This window comes from Ipomoea triloba, chromosome 12 (assembly GCF_003576645.1).
Source record: "Ipomoea triloba cultivar NCNSP0323 chromosome 12, ASM357664v1".
NCBI lineage: Eukaryota > Viridiplantae > Streptophyta > Magnoliopsida > Solanales > Convolvulaceae > Ipomoea > Ipomoea triloba.
The window spans coordinates 22982032-22994358 of NC_044927.1; the positions used below are offsets into that span (position 1 = coordinate 22982032).

General features: G+C 35.0%; 1 protein-coding gene across 9 annotated transcripts; it reads left to right on the forward strand.

Moving 5' to 3' along the window:
- The first annotated feature begins 2304 nt into the window (after nucleotides 1-2304).
- On the forward strand, nucleotides 2305-10787 carry LOC115999694 (probable leucine-rich repeat receptor-like protein kinase At1g35710). Of its 9 annotated transcripts, none has more exons than XM_031239571.1 (12): nucleotides 2305-5832; nucleotides 5921-6308; nucleotides 6439-6546; nucleotides 6737-7293; nucleotides 7383-7771; nucleotides 7921-8048; nucleotides 8540-8671; nucleotides 9369-9457; nucleotides 9586-9689; nucleotides 9905-9975; nucleotides 10049-10194; nucleotides 10358-10787. In XM_031239571.1, exons 1-2 carry the CDS (start codon nucleotides 2343-2345, stop codon nucleotides 6289-6291), a joined length of 3861 nt encoding a protein of 1286 aa, XP_031095431.1. In that variant the 5' UTR covers nucleotides 2305-2342; the 3' UTR covers nucleotides 6292-6308; nucleotides 6439-6546; nucleotides 6737-7293; nucleotides 7383-7771; nucleotides 7921-8048; nucleotides 8540-8671; nucleotides 9369-9457; nucleotides 9586-9689; nucleotides 9905-9975; nucleotides 10049-10194; nucleotides 10358-10787. The 9 variants fall into 9 exon arrangements, with proteins under 9 accessions (XP_031095431.1, XP_031095432.1, XP_031095435.1 ...); XM_031239572.1 differs by having other exon boundaries at nucleotides 7921-8044; XM_031239575.1 differs by having other exon boundaries at nucleotides 2305-2646; nucleotides 4192-5832; nucleotides 7921-8671.
- The last annotated feature ends 1540 nt before the right edge of the window (nucleotides 10788-12327 follow it).

A 12327-nucleotide genomic window follows, 5' to 3' on the forward strand; every position in this document is an offset into this window, starting at 1 on the left:
ATTGAAAAAGTTGTTTTGAACAACTTTTTGAATTTTAGCATTTTGGAGTTACAAAAATCTGTTTAACCAAACACTTATATTAATTTTTTTAAACAAGACAAACAACTAATAGTGGTCAAATAAGTAAAAAATGAATAATAGGCCAGGTTAACTACTTTACCAAACAGGGTCAATATCAGTGTCGTTTTGGACCATGATTCATCAGTCGTTATACCGTGGACTGCGGTCACTGATACTACAGGTCATCTCAAAAGATAGTGCCTTACATTTGTTTTTATATTATCGAATGAAACTATAGTTATATCGAAATGTAACTGTAGTTGCGTTGAAATGTAACTGTAGTGTATATGAACTGATACTGAATAACAGTTTCACGTGTTTTATATTATCGAATGAAACTGTAGTTATATCGAAATGTAACTGCAGTTGTGTTGAAATGTAACTGCAGTTGTGTTAAAATGTAACTACAGTGTATATGAACTGAAAGTGAATGGCGCGGAACGGAGGTGGTTTCATCTGTCTGTTTTCATTAATCAAAACGACATCGTTTTGATGCGCGGTCTACGATATAATTTGCGATGATCCATAATGAAAGATGAAGCCTAGTCTATGGTCTAACAATTGAAGTGGAAAGGCTATTAGCTAGTGAAGGTGGCCTTCTACGAGAACACATGATGAGTAGGGATGATGAGGATAAATTATACCATGGACCATATTCTACTTTGTAAGATAGACCATTGTCATAAAGGACATAAATTTTTTGTCATAAGCCTAGCCATGTAATTTTTTTTTGTTTTGTTTTGTTTTGTTTGGCAATATTGAGGATGAGCTGAAGTTTGATGAATTGAAGACAAAGTGCAGTGGATATTGGATTTTTTTTTATCCTGTGTTTGCAGAATCTTTTCACTGAAACGATAAGGCAACCAAAGACCAAAAAGACTCACACGACCAATAGTCTTTTGACGCCAACTTGATTAGGACCCTATTAGTTGAAAATGATGCCTCTTAATTGACAACGTAAAAAGAAAAGCTAGTTTGAACACAACTTTACTAAAAGTGGCTTTAATAAATTAAAGAACATTTCTCGTATCCCTATTCCCTACATTAGTTTACACTATTGTACGTACTGGATTGAAACAAAACTCAGGTCTAATGTCATCTTTCCCCACGATAATAATATACAAATTTATTTTATTTTTTATTTTTAACATCCCATTTGCAGCAGCAGAAGACTGCTTTTGGAGTCTTCTTAAACCCCTTGACGGTGTACGTAAATCAATTATATTATGTCAAAAATTGATGAATGTGTCTGTGATCTCATCAAAATAGTGTGCTTTCTAAAAAATAAAGAAGAGAATAAATCTCTATCATTCATCCTAAAATAATATAATAATAATAATAATAATAATAATAAATGACATTTATATTTAAGTGAAAGATGCAATGATATTTTTATAAATAAGTCTAATTTTTATTACATTATTAGGAGAAAAATTAAACAATAGTTTGAAAATAAACAACACCGTCCTGGATGAAATAACATCTTTTTGGAAAGAAAAAAAAAACTTCTTAACTTATATTATGTAGAAGTTCTAATAAATATATAATAACATTTTTGAAAATATACCTATTTTTTCTCACATCACTTTGGGGAAATCTACACCACTTTGGAAAAAATTTACATTTTTCTAGACTAAATATGCATTATTGTTAAATTATGAAGTCTAAACACACTTTGTTTTGGTATAAATAAGCATAAATTTTAACCATTGTAATTTGACATATTACTCGCTTGAAATTGATAATGGATGAATCAAATAAATGATTTTCAAAATGTACATTTGAGTTGAAAAAAATGGAATTGTGAAGGCTAGCTTTGAGTAATCTTTGACCTACATCGAAAAATGAACGTGGGTTTGCACTAGTATATATACCATTAAACTATTTAAGAAATTTGAATTATACAATATAAAGTCTCTCTCCCATGCATAGAAGAGGATTGGGTTTCAAATCAAACCCCAAAATTAGTCCCAAAATATATGTGTGAGTAAGAAATTTATCCTGAAAAAATGTATTTTTGTACATGTTGTAATGCTTGATTGTTGTTGTATGAACCTTAGTTTCCTCCGGTTATAAGTTTCTCTTATCGCCCCAAAACATACATTTTTCCAATAAAAAATAAAATAAAATAAAATAGAGAATTGTCATTAGTGTTGCATCATAAATCCAATCCGATACAGTATATAAAAACAAAATCTATATATACTCCCATATGTTTGCTCCATTTCCACGCACCCAATACAACTATTTGCACCATTTGTACTTTGTGTCATCAATCCTTTATGGCAAATCCCGAAAATATAACACTTCTCTTGCTTATTATATACCTTTTTGCCTTTCATCCAATTTCAGCTTCCCATTTCAACACTACAAACACCCATTCATTATTGCTTCCAAAGAATTTGCGAGAAGCAAATGAATTGGAAGTGGCTTCTTTGTTGACATGGAAGTCCAGCCTTGACCTCACAAGTCAAAAACTATTGTCATCATGGGTTGTTGGTGGCAGCCACTGCAATTGGACTGGAATTAACTGCAACGTTGATGGAAGCATTACATCCTTGAACCTTACTGGCTATGGTTTACGAGGTACGCTCAGGGGCCTAAACTTTTCATCCATGTCCTCTTTAGAAATTATTGATTTGTCTGTCAACGCTTTCCATGGTAACATTTCTTTTATTGAAGAAATGTCCAATTTGCAAAATTTAACGACCTTGGATCTCGGCAGTAATCAATTATTCGGTCATATCCCTCAAGAAATTGGATTGTTAGTATCAATTGTGGAGTTGGGATTGTATGATAACTCTCTTATTGGTCCAATTCCTACTTCAATTGGGAACTTGAAAAACTTAAAATGGTTGTATCTTGGCGTCAACAATCTTTCAAGTAAGATCCCTCCAGAAATAGGGACCTTGTCAATGTTGGTACATTTATCTCTAGCTGAAAATCGACTCTATGGGTCCATTCCTAGGGAGTTAGGAAAATTGACATCTCTTCAAAGGTTATGGTTGTATTCAAATAATCTTAATGGCCAAATTCCTATCTCACTTGGGAACTTGCAAAATTTAAAAATCTTGTCCCTTTACACCAACAATCTATCAGGTCATATCCCTCAAGAACTTGGATTGTTAAAATCTCTTGTAGTGTGTTCTCTTTCATCAAACACTCTCACGGGCCAAATTCCTCCGGAAATAGGGAACTTGTCAATGTTGGTAAATTTATCTCTATGGGGAAATCAACTCTATGGATCCATTCCTAAGGAGTTAGGAAAATTGGCATCTCTTCAAGGGTTATTTTTGTATTCAAATAACCTTAATGGTCAAATTCCTATCTCACTTGGGAACTTGCAAAATTTAAAATTCTTGTCTCTTTACACCAACAATCTATCGGGCCATATCCCTCAAGAACTTGGATTGTTAAAATCTCTTGTAGTGTGTTCTCTTTCATCAAATGCTCTCATGGGCCACATCCCTCCAGAAATAGGGAACTTGTCAATGTTGGTAAATTTATCATTATGGGGAAATCAACTATATGGATCCATTCCTAAGGAGTTAGGAAAATTGACATCTCTTCAAGGGTTATTTTTGAGTTCAAATAGCCTTAATGGTCAAATTCCTATCTCACTTGGGAACTTGCAAAATTTAAAATTCTTGTTTCTCTACACCAACAATCTATCAGGCCATATCTCAGGCCATATCTCACAAGAACTTGGATTGTTAAAATCTCTTGTTGTGTGTGATCTATCATCAAATGCTCTCATGGGTCAAATTCCACTGGAAATTGGGTCATTAATTTCACTTACCGAGATAAATTTCCGGTCAGACAAACTCATTGGTCAAATTCCGACCTCAATTGGAAACTTGAGGAATTTGACAATCATTTATCTTGACCAAAATCAAATTTTTGGCAATATCCCTTTAGAAATGGGAAACTTGTCAAAGTTGACAAACTTAGGTTTATCTGAAAATAAACTCTATGGATCCATCCCTGAGGAGTTTGGAAAATTGAAATCTCTTCAAAAATTATGGTTGTATTCAAATAATCTCAATGGCCAAATTCCACGCAGTTTTGATAATTTCACTCATTTAATCACATTTCAAGTTTTCGATAATCATCTCACTGGTTCTTTGCCAGAGAATTTGTGTCTTGGCCAGTCACTTGAAAATGTATCTGTTGCATACAACGAATTTAGTGGAAAGATTCCTAAAAGCCTGAAGTATTGTACAACCCTTTACAGGCTCAGGCTAGAAAGTAATGAGCTTTACGGAGACATATCAAAAGATTTTGGGATATATCCGAACCTAGATTATATAGATTTGAGTTACAATAACTTTTACGGTCGATTGTCATCAAAATGGGCTCTTTGTCCAAATCTTACTGCATTGAAGATAGCTGGCAATAAAATTCTTGGAAATATCCCACTTGATCTCGGCAATGCACCTCTACTGCAGTATCTTGATCTCTCGTCAAATCAATTGGTTGGAAAGATTCCCACAAGTTTGGGAAAGTTGAGCAAGTTATATGTGCTGAAGTTAGATAATAACAAACTTACTGGCAACATACCACTAGAACTTGGACAACTATCTTTGCTTTCAGAGCTAAACTTAGCTTCTAATAAGTTTGTTGACTCAATTCCCCCACAAATTGGAAGATGTCAACGCCTAATTACACTGAATTTGAGCATAAATATGCTTGTGGGCAAGATTCCTCTTGATATACTAAGCTTGAAATCCCTTGAAAATCTTGATCTCAATCACAACATGCTCTCTACTCAGATACCACCACAAGTTGGAGGATTAACAAACTTACAGACATTGGACTTATCACACAATAATCTGTCAGGCTCCATCCCATCAAGCATTGTTCAATGTGTAGCTTTAGTTTCTGTTGATATATCTTACAATCGGTTGGAAGGTCCTATTCCTAACACCAAAGCATTTTTACAAGCTCCATATTCTGCCTTGAGTAATAATATAGGTTTATGTGGCAATCATTCTGGCTTAATGCCTTGCTCCCTGCAAAGTCAAAGTGATGATGGCTTAAATATAAATTTGGTGGTGATCATGTCAATAGTCTTGGGAAGTCTGTTTCTATTTACCATGGTTATTATCATTTTTGTTATTTTTCAACGAAAGATGAGAAATACAAGGGAGGAGCAAAGAGATTTTACTAATAAAGATTTGTTCACAATATGGAGCTTTGATGGAAAGATGACATATGAAAGCATAATTGAAGCAACAGGGAACTTCGACTCTAGTTATTGCATTGGTGTAGGAGGGCATGGGAGTGTGTTTAGGGCTGAGCTTCCTTGTGGTCAGATAGTTGCCGTGAAGAAGTTTCATACATTAGGCGTGCAAGATGATGAAAGCTGGCATGATCTCAGAAGTTTTTCAAATGAGATAAGCACATTAACAAATTTGAGGCATCGAAATATTGTGAAGCTCTATGGCTTTTGTGCTCACAATAGACATTCATTCTTGATTTATGAGTATTTACAAGGGGGGAGTCTAGCACAAATTTTGAGTGATGATGAGAAAGCACTGCAGGTGGGATGGTTGGAAAGGATAAATGTGGTCAAAGCTGTGGCTAAAGCTTTATCGTACATGCACCATGATTGTTTACCTCCTATCATTCATCGGGACATATCAAGCAACAATATTCTGTTCGATTCTGAGCATGAAGCTCATGTATCCGATTTCGGGGCAGCAAGATTTTTGAGCTTTGATTCATCAAATTGGACTTCAATTGCTGGAACCATGGGATATACAGCTCCAGGTCTGCACCATTTATATTTTTTTCTCTTGTTATTCTCTTTCCCTTTTGACCTTAGATATGCTCTAATATATTTGGTATTTATTTGCAGAGTTTGCTTACACTGCAGAGGTAAACTGCAAATGTGATGTGTATAGCTTTGGTGTGGTAACACTTGAAGTGATTATGGGGAAACATCCTGGAGACCTCATTACATGCCTTTCTTCATCCTCATTTTCAGCAATTGATGGCATGCTTTTTAAGGATCTGTTAGATCCTCGACTACCTACTCCAAAAAGAAATGTCACACAACAACTCGTGTTGGTAGCAAAGATAGCAGTATCTTGTATGAATTCCAATCCACAATATCGGCCAACTATGCAACAAGTTTCTATGTTGCTATCCAAGGAAAGGGATTTTCCCAATTTCTCCCCTGATATCACCTTAAGCCAGTTGTTTGATCTTGAATTTCCAAATCCATAATTTTTACACTATTCAAGGTAAGTTCATACTAAACTGTCATTTTATCCCTATCTATTTGACTAGCATCTATTTGAGTTATATATAGGGCTTAGCTTCCTACATTTGTTGCTTTTGTCTAAAACTATGGCTATTTACTGGACATTGCAGTTCGAAACAGTGTATGTGGTTTTAACATGAGGATGCATAAGGAAGTAGGAAATCTTGGAACCAGTACGTAGATCGATCAGAAACAAATGGTAGCAAATCCATATATGGGTACTGGTCAACTTCTTTACTCTCCTATCATATATACCTGGTGATTGAAAATGAAGCTTGCTTTACCCTTATGCATGTGCTTTCTTCAGATCAGTAGGGATCACAAATTAATGCGAGAAGATCACAAATTGGTCATACTCAAATGGCTATACTGTACATTCTCTTAACAAACTGACCTTTTTTACTGCAGAGGCTCATGTTTCAACCTGATGGATTACCCACATAGTTATTGCATTGGTGTAGGAGGGCATGGAAGCGTGTTTAGGGCTTGAGTTACCTAGTGGTCAGATTGTTGCCATAAAGAAGTTTCATATGTAAGGCCTGGAAGATGATGAAATTAGCTGGCATGATCTTAGAAGTTTTTCAAATGAGATAAGCACATTAACAAATTTGAGGCATCGGAATATTGTGAAGTTCTACGGCTTTTGTGCACATAATAGACATTCATTCTTGATTTATGAGTATTTACAAGGGGGGAGTCTAGCACAAAGTTTGAGTGATGATGAGAAAGCACTGGAGTTGGGATGGTTGGAAAGGATAAACGTTGTTAAAGCTGTGGCTAAAGCTTTATCATACATGCACCATGATTGTTTACCTCCTATTATTCATCGGACATATCAAGCAACAATATTTTGTTTGATTCTGAGCATGAAGCTCATGTGTCTAATTTCGGGACAGCGAGATTTTTGAGTCCTGATTCGTCAAATTGGACTGCATTTGCTGGAACAATGGGATACATAGCTCCAGGTCCACACTATTATATTCTTTCTTGTTTTTCTATGATCTTTTCCTTTTGACTTTATATATGATCTAATATATTAGGAATTTATTTGCAGAGTTTGCTTACACTGCAGAGGTAAACTGCAAATGTGATGTGTATAGCTTTGGTGTGGTAACACTAGAAGTGCTTATGGGGAAACATCCTGGTGACCTTGTTACATACATTTCTTCATCCTCACTCTCAGCAACTGCTGGAATGCTTCTGATGGATTTGTTGGACCCTCGACTCTCAACTCCAAAAAGACACGATGCACAACAACTTGTGTTGCTTGCAAAGATAGGAGTCTCTTGTATGAATTCCAATCCTCAATGTCGGCCAACTATGCAACAAGTTTCTGTGATGCTATCCAAAGAAAGGGATTTCCCTAATTTTTCCCCTGAGATCACTTTATGCCAGTTGTTTGGTCTTGAATTTCGGAATCCATAAATTTTTACACTATTCAAGGTAAGTTCATACTAAACCATCATTTTGTATTTCAAACCTACGTTACTAAATGTAATTCCACAACACTTATTGGATTACCTAACTAATATACAGATGTAGGATGATCTTTCTTGACAAGTATACATGACATGATATTTTTGCATGTTTAGGGTTGAGTGCTCAAACATGGGCTGATATGGCACAAGAAATCGTGAAAATATTCTTCTATATTGGGTTTAGGGTTGAGTGCTCAGATGGTGATGTTAACTATAGTCCTTATGGTAGTGGCAAGTGGTCAGTAAGTATTCTTCTAATGGATTGTTAGTAGAACTGATTATTTCTATTTGGTGGAAAGCAAAAACTACTATGTTTGAGATCAGGATTTGGATTGAAGTCTTCATTTCTACTCTTCTTAATTTACCTACACACACATCCATGCACATGCATTTAAAGATTCCTGTCCTTCTATCTTAACTTGTTAATTGGCTTGTATTGAAGTTATAAGATGGGTTTGTGTTCTTCCAGATAAAGCTTTTCTTTACTTGACAGCGGTTCTGACTAAACGGAGGACAAGAATGAATGTTAGTTGGTGCACCACGATATGGCTTGAGCTTGAACATTTTATATATTTAGTATTCGTGATAAGCATGGGGCACAAGTCCTTGACTAGCATCTGTTTAAGTTATATATGGGGCTTAATTAAGTGCTTGACAAAAGTCTTGAATACGTGTATGCATATCACTGCTTCGTCTATTATGACAAAAGTCTTGAACACGTTTATATTTATAGTGTCGATGGACCCTAGCTAGTGGAAGTGATGTGACCCAGCTTGCACTACATACCCAGCTGAGTGGTGAGAATGATGTAGCTGGCTTTGATGATGGGGATAATGGCTCCAGGAAAAGAAGGTCTAGTTCAAAGGTACTTAACTTTTTATTCCTGAAGTTAAAGTTTTGTGTATTTATTTAGATGGCTATGCCATCAAATTGGCAAAAAAAAAAAAAAAACTCTTGAATATTATGCTAAGAATCATTTTGAAGTTAGGTACATGTAAGCAATGTTGAATATATGCTTTGGAATTTTTTTTTTAAGCATGAAGTATGGAAGCAATGATTTATTCAATTATTTGTACTTGAATGTGTACATGATGGGATGGAGGTAGTTGAAATAATAATGGATATCCATATTACATGTGAGAAATTTGATCAAAATCTGTTTTCTATGCTTGTCACAATGCTGAGGGAATAGAGATTATTCATATATGGTACAATTGGTACTTATCATACGAACACCTATATGTATAGAAATTCACCAATTCCTAGTGTTAATTGCAACTTTTTAATTTATCATTGTAATAGCAATAAATAATTTTTATAGCTGCTATTGTTCTTCATCTTTGGACGTACTGTGGAAAATTCTTATAAAAATTCATGGTTTGGTTTCAGTAAGAGTCCTTGGTTCTTTAATTGGCAGCTTGGCACCAAAACAGAGTGTTTGTCCCTAGATCAGCTGTTAGTTTTTAATTTGATTGTTTACTCGGTGAAATAATTCTGAACTGAGAGGGTTTGGGGTTTTTGCTTTGTTGTCTTTTTTGTATGTCAATATCTTATGTTCTAAGAAGGCAATTTTGGGCTAGTAGCCCCATTCTGCTTACACTGGGGCGTGAGCTGACCTCTGTAGGCTTTTTGTACAAGGAAGACAATAAAGGTCTCGTCATCTTCAACCAGAAATTGCTTGTTTGGTAGCATTTCAATTATTTTTCCGAATACGTATATATTTTGCATAATTATGAACTATTCACTTTGAAATTTTAGTTGTCAGAATTAATTTTTCAGATGTCAATAAGAAGTACAAAATTTCTGACGCTATCACCTTTCAATGGAAACTGGAAACATAGCTAATGTGTTAGATGTTCATTATCATCAAGGAATTTAGTAAGGTATCCTCATTTTTTATTCTTCTGAGATGTCCTATATAAGTCAGATTGCCGGGACTGTTAATAATTTTTCGGATGTTAATAAGGAAGTACAAAATTTCTGACACTATCACCTTTCAATGGAAAATGGAAACATAGCTAATGTGTTAGATGGTTATTATCATCAAGGAATGTAGTAAGGTATCCTCATTTTTATTCTTCTGAGATGTTGTATATAGGTCAAATTCCCGAGACTGCACCAACCATTCCTGGAATATTTCCGAACATGTTGACTTTGGCACCTGGACAGGTATTCTATCTGCAATTTTCTAAATTGTAATACAGTTATGCAATGAAGTTTTTGATATTCTTGTTTATTCCAGCTGGGGAGCTCTCCCTGTTATGCCAGTTTCTCTCTCTCTCTCTCTCAATCTTTGTGTTTTTGGGTTACAACTACAAATTGGAGTATTCTGCAATTTTTTAAGTCCACGGCCTGATGGTGAACCTACACCTAGAGTACGTTGGAAAGGTTTGTATAAGCTCCTAGTGTAGTTTGTCTCTTCGTGATGCCTAAACATTAAAAGGTGTATTGTTTTTTTTTTTCATTTTGGTTGGATTGCATTCTCCCCCCTCCTCCCTCCCCTTCTGAGTCTGAGTTAAACTAATAAGTGATTTCATTTTGGAGTACACAGATATTGAAGGTTCTACTAATTAAGCTCAGCAAAAATTGAATGGAAGAAAATTTGGTGGAAATGAAGTGGTTCCAGTGTTCTCTCAGGGGGAGTATGATGGCTAGTATTATCAACTTCGCCTACTACACACTTTCTCTTTCAGCTGCCTCCTACGAGGGCTCATATATAGTTGGATTATTAAGTTTGTTTGGCATGTTGAGTAGAAGTGCAGAAGAATCTAATCTTGTTTGAAAGTGTTAGATTGTTGTAATGTTGGATTTTTCTGTGTAAAATTGTAGGCATGCCAACTTCTTAATTACCTAGTACGTAATAATTAGAATATTTGTTGTGGATTAGAAATTGGTGATGATGGCTTGTGTGCTAAATAAGTCATAACAACTGACCCTTTTGGCCAAGATGAAATGAAATATTGTTGGTATTTGGTAGTTTATATTTACATGGTGCTGAAGAAAATGTTTCCGCAATACAACAAAAAATACAAAGGAAAGTGAGGGAATAAAACAAATTTATTGAATAATATTTAGATATGAAAGTCTTTCTTATTGTCGAATATTGTGCATTTGTGTTGTTGTCTTGACTAGGTCAAGTTTAAGATAACTAAGTTGCTCTTACATGGATGGTTTAAACTCATTATTCGATTAATATTGTATCGTAATTTCGCATTCTCAAAAAAAAAATAACATGCTCATCAAATTGTCATCGATCTTAACCTAGTTTATTATGACTATTCAATCAGTTTCATGAATAAATATTACTCCGCATTACATGAGTGTGGCATTGAAGAATTCCCACATAAAGGTTTTAGAAAAAGTCTCAATAATAGAAAAAGACATTCTATTAACAGAATTATGCTAACTAGGCGGTTACAGGATTTCCAGTGAGAGAAAAAGGGAATGCATACATTCAATCTAAACATATCTTTAACTTTTTTTTTTTGAAACCCATATCTTCAACTTATATCACTACTCACTAGTTTTGTCTAAATTTTGGAGTTTGAATTTGTAATTAAAGACTTGTGATTTTCATCTTAATTCAAGACGATTGTGGGGCACTGTGACAACTCACAAGAGGGGAGGGAGCCTCAAGTCAATGGTGGAGTTGAGCGACGCCAATTCAGCCAGTCAAGGTTTCATCAGAATGGGTCTTACATGAATTTGGTGGATTCTTGGTACTATCTTTAACCCACCATTTTGTAATATGTGCTTGGAAGAGTGATAGTGGATTGGATTAGACCTTTATCGAGTTCGGAACTTTGCAGATGTAGGAGTGATTACTCCAAATTGCGTAAAAAAATATGTTGTTCTTTGTGTCTTTTACTGCTCTACATTTCAATTAGCTGTTTGATATCACACAAATGTATGGTTAGTTAGATAACATTAGCTGATTGTAAAAAGGTGTTTGGTAAATTAGCTGTTTGATATAATTTCTTTTCATAAAAAGCTAATTGAAAAAGCGGCTTAGAGTAACCTTCTGAATTTTAGTATTTTAGAGTTACAAAATGCTTATTAACCAAACGCATATATTGAATTTTTTATCAAATCAACCAACTAATAGCGGTCAAATAAGTCAAAATTGGCGACCTTTGAGCCAGCGGTTTTGGTCACCTTCTATGTTTGCTCTCGCTCTTCTTTCGCCCCGACCACCGTCGCAGCTCCGTCCGCCTCCGACCACCGCCATAGATCTTCTTCTTCCGTTTTCTCTCCCTTTGAATAAAATAATAGTAGGTAGGTATTGGGGTTTGTGTTGGTAGTCTTGAACTCCTAACACTACTTTGACTTTACCCACTTTTTATTTCTCTATTATTGTGTTTTCCTCTCGTTAGTTTCACGAGCATTTTTCCTCTCGTTGCTTTCACGAGCTTTTCATTTTAATTAGCATAAATCGTTTAGTTTGGTTTCGATAAGTGTTGATCTTATCCTGGGTGAGCAAAAAAGAATGATGACGAAGACATCTTTGATGAGGCTTTAAGC

Bases quoted from the DNA above. Each gene is read 5' to 3' on its own strand.
- LOC115999694 (XM_031239569.1), top strand. From the start codon at position 2,343: ATGGCAAATCCCGAAAATATAACACTTCTCTTGCTTATTATATACCTT. The intron at 5,833-5,920 runs GTCTGCACCATT...ATTTATTTGCAG, and splicing joins CATGGGATATACAGCTCCAG to AGTTTGCTTACACTGCAGAG.